At 34.9% G+C, this 14,396-nt stretch overlaps 1 protein-coding gene across 3 annotated transcripts; it reads right to left on the reverse strand.

The window, feature by feature from the left end:
- Nucleotides 1-9,268: 9,268 nt before the first annotated feature.
- Nucleotides 9,269-14,396, reverse strand: LOC143598249 (uncharacterized). 3 transcript variants are annotated; one of them, XM_077076516.1, is made up of 4 exons: nucleotides 14,084-14,396; nucleotides 12,368-12,723; nucleotides 10,017-12,252; nucleotides 9,269-9,956 (listed from the first exon to the last, which is right to left on the reverse strand). In XM_077076516.1, exons 2-4 carry the CDS (start codon nucleotides 12,712-12,714, stop codon nucleotides 9,420-9,422), a joined length of 3,120 nt encoding a protein of 1,039 aa, XP_076932631.1. In that variant the 5' UTR covers nucleotides 12,715-12,723; nucleotides 14,084-14,396; the 3' UTR covers nucleotides 9,269-9,419. The 3 variants fall into 3 exon arrangements, with proteins under 3 accessions (XP_076932631.1, XP_076932630.1, XP_076932629.1); XM_077076515.1 differs by having other exon boundaries at nucleotides 9,269-9,986; XM_077076514.1 differs by having other exon boundaries at nucleotides 9,269-12,252.

The raw sequence follows: 14,396 nt of genomic DNA on the forward strand, positions 1-14,396 counted from the left end.
CTTATGTAAATTTTCAAACACTCGGATCATCCTAGCAAATAGATCGCTATTCTGTTCGAATAATAAAATGTGATGACCCAACCCACTGACTAAGGAAGAAACCCATAACTAAGAAAATCACATTACTTAACCCGAAAGAAACTACTCCAAACGAGACTTAAACTCACAACCTCTCATAAGGAAAATCATGGGGTTGATATTAGACCAATTGGTCTTCAGTAAATACGTAACAATTCATAACGGTTGTTGAAACATTAAATATGTGTACATATTGGTTGTGTGTGTGCGCATATTAATGAGCTAAATAAAACGGGAAAAAGAACAGCTTTTAGAGCTCGAGTTCAACTTTGATATTAGAGCTAGCTCGACTCATGCTGGTTTCTTATTACTTATTTTGTTATTTTATATTGCATGAGTCTAGGGGTGCAAACGAGCCGAGCCCGAGCTAGACCAGGCTCGAGTTCGGCTCGTTTCGAGCTCTATTTCCAAAGCTCGAGCTCGGCTCGTGAGTAGATTTTCAAGCTCGAGCTCGGTTCGTTTACTGTTTATAAGATATTTTTTAAATAATATAATTATTTTTAAATATTTTTTCTATTATAATTTCCTGTATAAAATAATATATATTATTTAGTTATTTTTATTTATTTTTTATAACATGATATATATATATAATATTATATATATATATTAACTAATAATTATTAAATATATATTTTAAAAAATTATATAAATGGCAGACTCGTTTAGGCTCGCGAGCGGCTCGAGCTCGATAAGTGAGGCTCGGGCTCAGGCTCGTTTATTAAACGAGCTTACTTTTAGGCTTGAGCACAGGCTCGATTAAGCTCGGCTCGTTCGAGCTTTTTAACGAGCCGGTCTCGAGTAGCTCGCGAGCAGCTCGGCTCGTTTACACCCCTATGCATGACTAACTATAACAAGATATACTATATGAATAACACATGATATGTCATGACCACTTCATTAATATTTGTTTCATGTGTGACCATAACATGTGATAATGAGACGGAGTTTAATGTAAACTAGTGTCTAGAACCCCGCAACTATTTGTTTCATGTGTGACCATAACATGTGATAATGAGACGGAGTTTAATGTAAACTAGTGTCTAGAACCCCCGCAACGTGAAACCATTACCGAAACTCAGATCTTGGTGAAACTGCGCAACTGCAGGGGTTGTGAAACCCGAAACTCAGATCTTGGTGAACCTGCGTATTGTGATTGGTTTGCATCTATACAATTGAATATGTTCTTTATGCAGTGTATTGCTCTTTTTCAGATTCATTTTACAGTCTTGTCGCGAACATGATATTATAAAACATTTGTAAGCACCCCAATCATACCAATGACTCCATAATACAAACAAACATTAATGAAATGAGAGAAAACAAACTTGTTTAACAATTGCAAGTTTTTGTGTAATACAACAGCAAAGTTGCTAACTAAACAAATATTTACAATATACCAAATATTACTACATCCTAGTACTTGCTGTTGCATTGGGCAATATGTTAAAGCATGCTGCACGAAACCTCAAGTATCGCATTCATATCTTCTTTCTCAGCATTCATTAACATTTCTACAACCTGTAGGGGTATGGTACTAAACCCGGCTTACGACCTTAATTTATTATGTCTGGCTTATTTTATTATATGGACTAATACAATATTATTGGGCTGAGGGGGTTTTGTGGAGGTAACCCTAACTGGGCTAGGCCCATTAGGGTACCATGATGGTGGCCATGAGGCTCCCTATATAAGGAGGTCTCCACCTCCTTATTAAGGGTTGTTGTTCTCAATAAGAGCCACCACAATAACCATTTTTGTGTCTGTAAACAAGAGATCCTCGAGATTTCTTAGCAGTCACCTCCACACCCCCAAAAACCATTGCAGATCTAAGCGGAGAAGACGATCCGAGATTTGCTTAGATCTCAAGCTACCGGAGAAGAAGATCGAGTCGTGGTTCATTCATCTCGAAGACCGGGGAACATCATCATGGATCAGGTCAGATTCATTTCTTCACAACCCAATTAAGAAAATAAGCAAATTGCTACTAAATATTAAGATTAAAATCAAATATCAAAATCCTTACCTATTTCATTTGATTTCTTTTCTACTAAATCAAACGTTTTATTAAGCTTCTCATGTTATGAAGAAAGCCTCCCTTCAAAATCTTGAAACCATTTCACACGCAATCCAAGTTTTTTTAATACATTCCATCACTTAGTGTTGTCGGGTCGGACCCATGCATCTGGATCTAGACAACCATTAACAACTGAAAAAGCTTGCGAAGACTCATTAACAACCCAAAAAGCTAGTGGTGGAGTAACCGGTGTTTTACAGTTTACCACTGTTTGTCGTTTCCGAAAAGTCACACTTAAAACACTAATCAGAAACTTTTATGCTAATTGATTCGACTTTACCATCAAATGGCATCCATAAACGTATTAGGCATTATACAAATACGAATTTTAAGATACATTACAAACGCAATAAAACCAAAATAACAGTTGCTATTATTAAATTTGGGCACCAAAAAATCAAAATCAATTTAATCAAATATTTCAGTTACCTATAGTCGACAACAGCAGGAAGACGAAGGACGACGGTGGAGGTAACAGTAAGTGAAGGCTCCGTTGTATACCAACAACTGATTAAGCATACTTTTTGTTATGAAAGTTGGAAATTAATATGTAATAATTTAAATTAAATTCTTCAATGCGAGTTCAGTATCAAATCAGGAGTCTGGACACTAAGTCTCTTTAAATTCTCGGTTTTTCTTTGAAGTTTATAAAATGATAAGATGAACATACCTATGTAGATTGTTAGTTTTGTGGATGTTAGTGCGATAATGTTTTCCATCAAACAACCTGCATACATAATTAGAAAAGTCATCCAACAAAGCAACACAAAAACATCACATAAACATTTAACTTTGCAAGCATACATAGGAGAGTCAGATTTAACCAACGAAAGCACCTTTTCGACATTCAACTATAATGATACCTTAAAAATTAACATCCCATTCACCTGTTCTTAAAAAAAATTATTGTAAAACCACACATAGCTTCGTTCTTTTTTAGTTTCGTTCGTTTTTCAAATATCACACAAAACGGATAGAATGTATATTCTAATTTCAAATAAAATACAAACATGGAATTTAAGCAATATAATCCTAATCCGGTTAACACCCGATATAATAAAACAACATATAACAACAAAACTACATATTCGTTAGTTTAAACTAACATAATTGAACTCAGAGTTCGAAAATGTTGGAGAAAAGGAACCTGATTCTTTGCATCCATCAACAACTTCATCCCTTCATTTGTTAATGACATAAACAGGGCCCTAAATAAAACGTTGTGCGAAATCGAACAATAGAGGGAGGTTCTTACATGGACAAATAAGAATCTCTTGATCTTTACTTCGAAACAGATGCGAGAGACAGTGAAAAGGAAGATTAAAAAAAGGTATGTGTATTGTATATTAATGTGGGAATGGATGAAGACACCACGTAGCAGGTACTAACCCAAACCTCTTGTTACAATCATCTATGCACGATGTACTGGTAGGCAAAGCCAATTTTGAAAGAAACAGTAACTATGAGTGTATAACAAAACTTGTAATTTAATATATATAATAAAGTGTGTAATGTGTGGTTTTATAATTGTCATATATTATCAAATGACATTTTGTGAACATTTCATAATGCTGTTTCTAGTGAACATGTGAACTTATACATGTCACGCGTTGTTGTATGACTTATACAATGTATTAAATTTTCAACATCATTTTCAAATGGTTTCTTACATTTATTATTGACATAACTTTTAATTTTGTGCATATTAAAGTTCAGCGGGATACTGGGTATAAAATTTCATAAAAATTGCATGCATTTATAACATTTGTTCAAGTAAAATTAATAAAGTGACACGTAATACATTGTGAGCTTGATTTTTTTGATCGTGTTCAATTTTGAGCTTGATTTTTTTTTATCTAACTTTGATTGAGGTTAGTCTCAGATAAGCTTGAGTCAGGCTCGAGTTCAAGCGCATTGATAAAAGCTTAACATGTTTAAAATAGTTAAGGTTGTTTGCCTACTTGTACTGAATCATTAAAAGACTTGACTGATTAAAATGTAACATTTGAATCATTAAGCATGATTATGAAATTTACCAATAAAGAGACTTAATCAACCATTAAAATGTGTCTTTTTAACTAATCAAACACACCCTATCTCTAACTGATTTAAATGTAGTCTCTTAATAGAAATCATTAAAACACTAAACACTAACATACAAAAACTTGTATCAAAATAATGCTAAACATTTCTTAGCATAATCTAATAAAATTTACAAGTATTTGAAAAAAACAACTAATATAATAAATAATAATGTGCATGTTACCATTAATTCCATGAAAATGACATGAATATTCTTTGGAATCAAATCAAGGCTAAGGAATAACACGAAGAATCTACAATTTCCTGGACATAATAATATAATTTCACTCACCCCTTTAAATAATAAAAACAATATATTTAATTATTTCTCCACCTTTTATTTATGGATATTATACATGAAGTGATGGGCTATTTGCCCTTTTGTTTTCTATTATTCAAAGGTGTACAATTATTGTGTATGGATAATTATGCTATTTACAATTACAGAGGTAGTGTATCAAAAAGAACTAAATACCCTTAAGTATTACCCGCGGGTCATTGAGGAACCTCTCATATATCACCCGCGGGACATTCGGATCACCCGCATATCATGGGAAAGGAAGAACACCCTCGTACCACGTGCGGAAGCATCCTGGCACCCTCAGAAGTCATCCGCAGGACATGACATCTGTCTGCCAAAATGATCAGAAGGCAATACCAACGGGACAGCTGTCAACAACCAACTATACTCTAGAAGAGCGTCCACGATTGTCACGTAAAGAGTACGTGACTTGTTCACCAATGAAAGAAGGACACCTGGCCAGTTTGTTATAACCGTGCACATGGCCAGGGTGCAATTCGTCCTATCATCAGGTGACGCATGTCCAGGTTGTTATACCCTTGCACATGGGACATATAACTCAACCTATCGTAAGAGGACACGCGTCCAGGTAGTTATCAAGATCTTCTAGAAGAGGACAACTGGCCCAATCACCTTCCTACCTCCTTCGGCTATAAATACCTTGTCAACATGCATGAGGTATTCATTCACACTCACTCACTTGTATTCTGACTACACTTAGTCAACTTGACTTCAGTACTTTCTTCACTACGAACGTTACTGATTCTTACGCCGGAGGGTGGTTACAGGAAGATCTCTCACCTTGTCCTTCCTGTAACGAGACTCACGGTGTATGTTTTGCAGGTTCCGGTCATTGAACTTTGGGAAGTTGTGCTCATACTGTGTTAGTAGTTATCGTATTTTACCATGTGAACTCATTGGATCCAGGATCCATAACAGGAGATCGGATCTGTGTTTCTTCAACAATGTTCAAATTTAATAATAAAATCCCAAAAGAACTATAATTTCATTAAGATTAATAAAATGAATGGGCAAAATAAAATGGTAAAAACCTTAAACAATGAAATATGACATATAGTTTAATATTGGGTTATGTTGTACCATATAGCTTTTATAAAGTGATCTTAGCATCTAAACAAACAAAAGCTCAGTTGGCACTTATTCTACTATTCGGATTAACATCTGGATGTTACTCAAGCCAATGCCGAAACCAACATTGTTTCAAAGAAAACACACGGTCACGTCCAGACAATTGATTGTGCGTACGATACGCACTCAGCTATCCAGACAATATTCGACAAAGAGGAAAAGTCACTTTAGTATGCGTTAAATATATCTCAACATATCAACTCTATATAAAATGAGATAATGATTTGTACATGTATTTGAGACATGTATACTCCTTAATAACCACACGACTTGTGTGACGTAATCAGAACAACGTTCGTACTTAGTATAATACTTGTTAATCGTTATTAACGTGCCCACACATGCTATAAATATAAGGACTCGCATGACATGTAAAAACATATCGTTATCTCTCCCCTTTATTATTTACTATCAATCTATCATTATACCTTACATTTGTGCTAAAGTATTTGGGTTAAACTACATATTATATAATTATAAATTATTTAAATTAAAAATAAAATAGTCTATACATTTAGTTAGGTTTTTACAAAGAAATAAAACCAAAATGTTGGTTTTTTCCATTTCGATTATTTTGATTTGTTTTTTCCGGTGTCGTATCATTAATCTCGATTTCATGCACTACCTTACACAACCTCCTTATCAATGACGAAGGCTGCTTAGGGCCCGAGGTGGTGGGCCCAAGCCTCCTGTTTTTTTTACACAGTAGTTTGAATTTGTCTGTTTTCGTCATAAATTTTTTATGCGTAGTGTAAATTTAGACGTTTTCGGCTGAAATTTTTGTATACGTAGTGTAAAATTTAGCCGTTTTCGACCGAAATTTTTTATACGTAGTGTAAAATTTAGCCATTTTCGGCTGACACTTTTTATACGTAGTGTAAATTTAGCTGTTTTCGGCCGAAATTTGAGCCCGCCCCCCTTCATTTGTGAAGTTTTGTATACATTTTGAGTCCCCCAATGTCTTAGTCCAAGCTTCGCCAATGCTCCTTATTACACCAATAGTAAATAATAAACCTGTTTTATACTAAACTAAACAATTTGTATCATTGTATGTATTCTATTGTATTAAGTTGTAGCATGAGGCATATATATGATTATATGCAACCAAAAATGGTTTAAACGGTTTTGGAGTCACAGTCATGATGAAGATGACCGGTTGTCCGATTGGGTGAATCGGGTCGAACTTCTCTTTTCACAGCTGTTTCTGGTAGGACCCACCCCCACCAGTTTGAGTTAAATATTTGGACCTCATGACTTTATTAAAATATTAATATCTTTATTCTAGATCTACCCCAATACCTAGGATCCAATCTCATGTAAAGTTTCGACATTAATGTTTATTATCTCTATTAAGTTGAGTGTTTAACCAAAATGGGTTCCTGTGGTTGTGTTATAATTTTTTTTTGTTTGTCCTTTAAAATAATAATAATTATTATTATTTATTATTTATCAAAATGAGTAGTTTGAAAGTATTTATCAAAATAGTTTTTTTTTTAACTTAACTTCTCACTCATCATCTTATTGAATGAAATATTTTTTTGTTAAAAAAAATAATTCAAGTACATGGAGTCATGGACCAAAATAAAAGCTAAAATATATTTTCTTTTATTTACTTTTCTTCAAAATAATTCAAAAAAAACGGTTTTGAAAATTATTTATTTGAATTAAATTTTTCGTCAGACAATGCATTACTTGAAAACTATTATTTAATTTTTTATGTTTTTTTACAATGTAATTAACATTACAATTTATTATATTTTTTTATAAGTATGATGATATGTGGTTTTTACATCTAATTCAACTAGTCGAACCAATTTAATGACAAGTCCGGTTTTCAAAACATTGATGAAGACAACAATGATGGTAATGGTTGCCAGGTGCTATGGTGATGGCGATGATGGTGATTGTAATGCTTATGCGTGTGGTGGTGGTGACAATGATTGCAATGGTGATGCCTGATTTCGTTGATAATTTTGAAAGGTTGTATTAGGATGAACAATTCAACAAAAAGAACATGGAACTTTTGTATGCTTTTACATGTATAATCATGAATCATATTTATAAATGCAAAATTTGGACTGAATGCTTACAAGTCAATAACTTCAAAGTGTATATAATCAAATCACGCATAATAGAAATTAATAATCATTTAATTTCAATAACTTCGAAGTGTATATAATCAAATCATGCATAATAGAAATTAATAATCATTTAATTTGACTATAAATGACACGCATAAACTACCCTTACACATGTATTAGTGCGTTGTTAATTGTTTGTTCCATCCAATGGTTTGATGACTCGACCTCTCATCGAACTCACTGTCCTTACCAATCCACTGGTTGGAACATTTCAAAAACAGGTGATGCCATAAACAATTTGTAACTAACATCTACATGTATGACTAATTAAAACAAATATTAAAAGTAGTTTCTCTTTGTGTCTGAACTTTTAGTATATAAATTATTAAGCAAGAAGTAGAAAGTTGGAGATTTTGAAAAGAAAAAAAGAAACAAAAATATAAAAAAAAGATTGAAAATCCGGTTCAACCATCATCGACGATTCATCCAATCAGATCAATAACCTATATGGTGTTGGAATAATCTCTGTCTTTTTTACCCTTGAAAAATAATTTATGCTTTATGTGCATTTTAACCAAAAATATTTTATATTTATTTTGACATGTACCCATAAAAGCATATTATTTTAATTTCTAGATCAATGAAGTACCCCCAATAAAAAAACTTACAATAACATGAATGTGACAAAACTTCATTCCACTAGTGAAAAAAAATACCTTTTCATTGTTAAATAATAAATACATATACGCCATCAACAACAATCATGGAGTATGGCCCAACTTTAACCTCTATTGATATAAATTATTATCATCTCAGCAAACTTAAAAAAATAGCATTTAATATATTTAAAATGCTAAAATAAATGAGCTGATAATGTGACACACGCTTTACTATACACAATAATAATAATAATAAATAAATAGAAATAATAATAACTTATGTCAAATTAAAGAAAAGACGCATGTTTTCTTTCTATATTAAGATACAACTTTGTGAATAAATATATTAAAATCTTTAATTTTATAAATATCTCGGGTGGCTGCGACGTACTAGTTACTTTAGTTGAATTCTTTCGCATTTTGAAAATTATTGAATTATTCTATATGAAAGAATTAAAATAAGTTAATTTCAATTCCATATTAAAAATGTTACACACATATCCTCATGTTACTTTGAGAGTTCTTAAATACATAACCAATTTTAAATAGATTTTTGTGTGAACCGTACAAACACGGCTATCATTTTGTTTTAACGATGATATAAAGACAATTATGTAACCATATATTATGTCGTTCCCACAGTTCTTCTACTTAAAACCGAGGTGTGTTAAACTGTTAAACACAGTGTCACACCCAAGTTGAAATAAACCAAAAAATAAACCGAACTTCTCGAAAGCGCGCATAACACTAAACACAAACCCAAACCATGATTTCAAACAGAAATCTTTATTCACCAACTTTCTCCTACCTTCACTAGAGTAACTTCTAAAAGGTCTTAAAAGAGTTCAAACTTCAAAGGTATAAATCTAACCAACACAGTCAAGTTCAAACAAAACATATAAACAAAAAAAAACTAAAACATCTATAATATAGTCTCACAATAACTGCAATCATAGTATCATACCTGGTCCGCTCTCGAACGTTGACCAAAGTCAACACGCTTGTTGCAACTGAAACAAATTGCAAGACTTCTTATTATGCCCTTGCTGCTTGCATTTTGTGCATGTCACTGTCCTCTTTGTTTCCACTTCAGTTTCTTCCCAGTCCATCTTTTCCTTGACTACATCAACTGTTTTCGCGGGTATAGGCGGAAGCACGAGCACACCGTCATCTTCTTCAAGTTTACCCTTTTCACCCTCGTCTTTCGCAATTATCCCCTTTTCACCCTCCACTTTCGCACCTTCGTCATTTTCGTCCCATGTTATCTCAATCTCCATCTTTTCACCCTGCTCATCTACAACTTCTATCTTTTCGCTCTCGTCATTCTCGGTATTCATTTCCGTTACAACGTTTTCACCCTCGATGTTCAAAGCTTGTTCCTTTTCACCCTCGAGAATCAAAGATTGTCCATTTTCACACTCGACATTCAAAGATTGTTCCTTTTCACCCTCAAGATTTAAAAATTGTTCCTTTTCACCCTCAAGATTCAAAGATTGTTCATTTTCACCGTCGACAATCAAAGCTTGTTCCTTTTCACCCTCAAGATTTAAAGCTTGATCCTTTTCACCCTCGAGATTAAAAGCTTGTACCTTTTCACCATCCACTTGCTCAAACTCCGTCTTTTCAATCGGTACTGGATTAATCGGTTCTAAGTAGGTTATACGATAAGCCTCCACGGTGAAGTAATGCGAGCAAAAGTCATACGGGTCTTTACCAGTCAACGCGAAAACCGCAAGCGCGTGGCGACACGGTAGGCCTGTTTCTTTCCACCCTAAACAAGTGCAACTCCAGTTAGCGAGATTCACAACATGAGTCGAATCTTCACGGACCTCAAACAAAGTATCAGACGAAATCAACACTTTTAAACCACACGAGTTAACAATCTCTTCTTGAAGTTGTTTCTCCTTTGATGGAGTAAGTCGCGTTGACCACATGCTTCCATCCAACTTAGCATCATTAACGGCATCAATCATGGTTCGGATGATCGCGTCTATTTTCTGTAAAATGGGTAACTCCTGATAGTCTTCCATTAACTTAGAAAATGACCCGCTGACATCATCGATGATGTAGTTGTACCGTTCGCCTTTAAAAGATGAAGTTGTCCAGTGTTCGGGCTCAATCTGCATGACCCAATCATAAGCCTGTTGTGATATTAGCTTTATCTGTTCGGTTGACTTTTTGAAACCGACAAGACGGACCGCGTGTGCTGCAGCCAAGAAATGGTACGGTAAGAAAGATTTACCATCCCCTTGATACGGGCCCTTCACGTTTCTCTTGAAGCTTTCTAGAAGATGGTAAATTGAGTAACCGACATGAGAACCTTCAAAGATTTCAAGAACCGGCGTTTTCAGATTCTTTTCTCTATCAAACACGAATGTGATCGGTAGTTGTGAGTTAAAGATCACAGCTTTTAACTGTTCCAAGAACCAACGCCAATTATTATCATCTTCAACATCGACTACAGAAAATGCAACCGGGAAAAAGTCGTCATTTCCGTCAATTGCATTAGCTGTAATTAAAACTTCACCATACCTTGAGCACAGAGAAGTAGCTTCTAGAAACAGAAGCGGGCGACAGCTACCTACGAATCCACATAATGACGAGTAAAACGACACAAATAGGGCTTTAAATCGTTTATTCTCGCCGACAACAAGTTTCGAGATGCTACCTGGATTAGTTTCCATAATCTTTTCAGAAAACCATGGTAACTTATTATACGCGTCATTATCAGACCCGTGAAGTTGTTCACGAGAAACCAGTTTTCCGTCAAACCCTTCTGCACGGTTTGACTCGACCCGAGAGTCTTTCAAAAGCCCTGTAGCAATTTCTTTTGGTGTTAAATGTGGCGATTCTTGCAGCTTTTCGTTTATGGTATTAAGCAACCAGTTGTTAGATTCTTTTTCACATGTATGCACGTTCATGGTTTTTATCTTGAACGATTCAGTAGACGGCATCCACACGGCGTTAAACTTCCAAGAACAGTCTTCATCCGCACATACACCAGCCACACGGTTTTTATCATTTTTCTTGAGTCTAAACTCAAAATCATTTGCAATAGCATATCGCTGCAGCGTTTCTTGGAACTCATGTGCATTAGTGAAATGCTGACCAGCGCCAGTAATGGCTGTCTTCCACAAGGAAACTAAAGTTTCAGGTGACACGTCATCATCACACATGTCAAGCGCAGTGGGTCCCACAGCATCTTCATGCTCTTGCTCATTTTTAATAGCTCGAGGACGCCCTCGTTTTTTCCCTGATTTGTTCTCCTCAGGATTACCTAATTTAGCAGCTAACCTACCACTCTTTCTCTGTGATACTTTATTTCCAGAACTACCCTTTGACTTTGACCCTGCAGCATCAGAAACTAAAGTCGGACGACCATTGGCACCAACCTTCCAAGATGGGGTGCGTCTTCGCTTCTTAACACTGTCAGCAGGAGTAGCATCAGCTTGTTTCCTTTTTGCAGACCGACTAGGCGCATAGTCAGAGCTACAATCCGAGTCAACATTCACGTTGACCTGCTCGGATTCACCACTTGAAGAAGACCCCTCTGGCTTACTAGAATCATCCGAATCCGTTTTTTTCTTTTCCTTTTCTTTTTCATTCTTCTTTTTATTTTTTTGAGAAGATGCTTCAGCTTCAGCAGCAGCAATGGACCTACGTGTCCTTCTAGCTGGAGATGTAACAGGACTCTTGACCACCTTATCTTTTTTTTTCACCTTCTTATCTTTCTTGGGGCCCGCTTTGCCTCGTTTTACCTTCTCATCTTTCTTGGTATTCAAGTTATCATTGTTTACCGTCTCATCATTCTCGGTAGGGCTTTGCCTGCATGTATATCACCAATTAAAAAATAAGTACACTTTAGACACATTTCATAATATGAATAAAGTCACATAATATGAATAAGCAAAGTGCTATTGTTATCAATATTAAATAATACTTGTTAATTGGCGTTTCTAGGACAGGACGGATAAAACCGGGAGTTCCCATAACAAAGACTTCTGCTGTAAGTGCATCCCCATGAAAATCAATCATCCTCTTTACATCCTTATCGTTCTTTACGGTAATTAAATTTCGCTTATTTCCCGGTAGGAAATACTTCACAGTCACTGTTTCTTGGTTTAGATTACAAGTTTCAGCCAAAGTTAACTTCAAATCACTGAATGGAGTCTCAGAAGTGACATTTTCTGCATTTGCTTCACCTCCGTTATACGACATGGTTCCGTCATCGTTTGTCACAAACTCACCGCCAGATCGGCAGATTAGTATAAGCTTCCCTTTAGCCATTACACTTTCCTACCAAAAAAACAGCAAGAACCGTTACTTTCATTATTAACCAATCATGTACATGTTATGAGTCTTATGCACGAACAAAACGAAAATAAGATAAAATAGCATCAATACCCTTCCATTTTTGCATATCGTTATCTTGTTTAGATAACTTTACAGAAAAGTATACCAAACAAGTAAAAGAGGTAGATATCAATATAGCGGTATTAATAATTTAATATGATAATCATTCAAGAACTCATTTAAGACAAAATCCACATATAACCTATAAAGAATACCAAAATCATGCCTTTTACACATACATCTCAACTAAAAGATAAACAAGATATTACAAAAAAAGAAAAAAAAATCAGCACAAAAACAAAACCAAGGTGCTAACAAGTCGTGTTTTAAACTACACTCAAACAGAACAAGCTAACACACATAGGCTTGTAAACGAACACGAATGGGGGCATGTTCGTGTTCATTTAACAACACGAACACGAACACGAATAGTTAAACGTGCAGGTTTTCTTGCTCGTCTTCGCTTATGTTTGTTTGTTAACGTACTAAACGAACAGTTCATGAACATCAACGGACACAAACAAACATAAATAAAAAGATATATTCAACATATACGAACATAAAAAGACAATCGTAGACGAACACCATGTTTAATTATCTTGGACGGAATGAGAGAGTCAGAGAGACGAGAGGCCAAAAGCTAATTCCAAAGAATGAAGACGCAAATGAAGTTACATAGTTAAATGGGCCATTCAAACATAAACAATCTAACACAAATGAACGAACGTAAATGAAGGAATGTGTTCATGTCCGTTCGTTTATTAATTAAATAAACAACTTTCCGCCAAACGGTTTACAAAACAGTTCACTCGGTTCATTTATAGGCGTAACCACACAATTAAACACAATCACACCCCATGAGTTCAAATCAAGAAAGTTCAATTAGGCCATCTATCTCAAGTAAAAATTCAATCTTTTAAAATGGAGCATAAACGTAAATGAAGGAGCGTGTTCATGTGCGTTCGTTTATTAAATAAACGAACTTCCCGCCGAACGGTTCGCGAACAGTTTAGTTTACAGGCCTAAACACACAATCACACCACATGAGTTCAAAATCAAGAAAGTTCAATTCGGTCAAAAATTCAATCTTTTTATGTCAATTAGAGTACATAACCAATATCAATACACAATTAACTAAGCCAAACATCAGCATTGTTCAAATAACATCACTTAACAAACTAACCCTAAATTCAAAACCACCCAAAAACCCAATACCCAGTTAAAATCCCATCAACCCACAAACCCAAATCGATAATAAACACAAACAAAACCGAAATTGAAATATTTAACTGATTTAACTCACTTAACAGCTGTGGTTCACCAATTTCGATCAATTGAGCGGTTGAAAATTAGGGTTTTGAAATTGCGATAAAATTGGTGGGTTTTGTAGAGCACAGAGAGGTGATTGATGGGTCGATTGCGAAAATTTGGATGGAATCGAAGAGGAAATTGGAAATTGAAGGGGAATTATGGAATTAGGGCAAAAATTGGGGATGTGAAATTGAAAGTGAAAGAGGAATTGGGATAACGGCCGTTTAATAAGTAGTAGGTGTCTAGTGTTTTAAGAGTTGGGTTAGTTGTCATGTGGTTATAAGTCAGAGTGGTGGGTTTGTAAA

The sequence above is a fragment of the Bidens hawaiensis genome, unplaced genomic scaffold (genome assembly GCF_021521415.1).
Source record: "Bidens hawaiensis isolate Kalapana, Puna unplaced genomic scaffold, B.hawaiensis_p1.1 tig00049851_1, whole genome shotgun sequence".
Lineage (NCBI taxonomy): Eukaryota > Viridiplantae > Streptophyta > Magnoliopsida > Asterales > Asteraceae > Bidens > Bidens hawaiensis.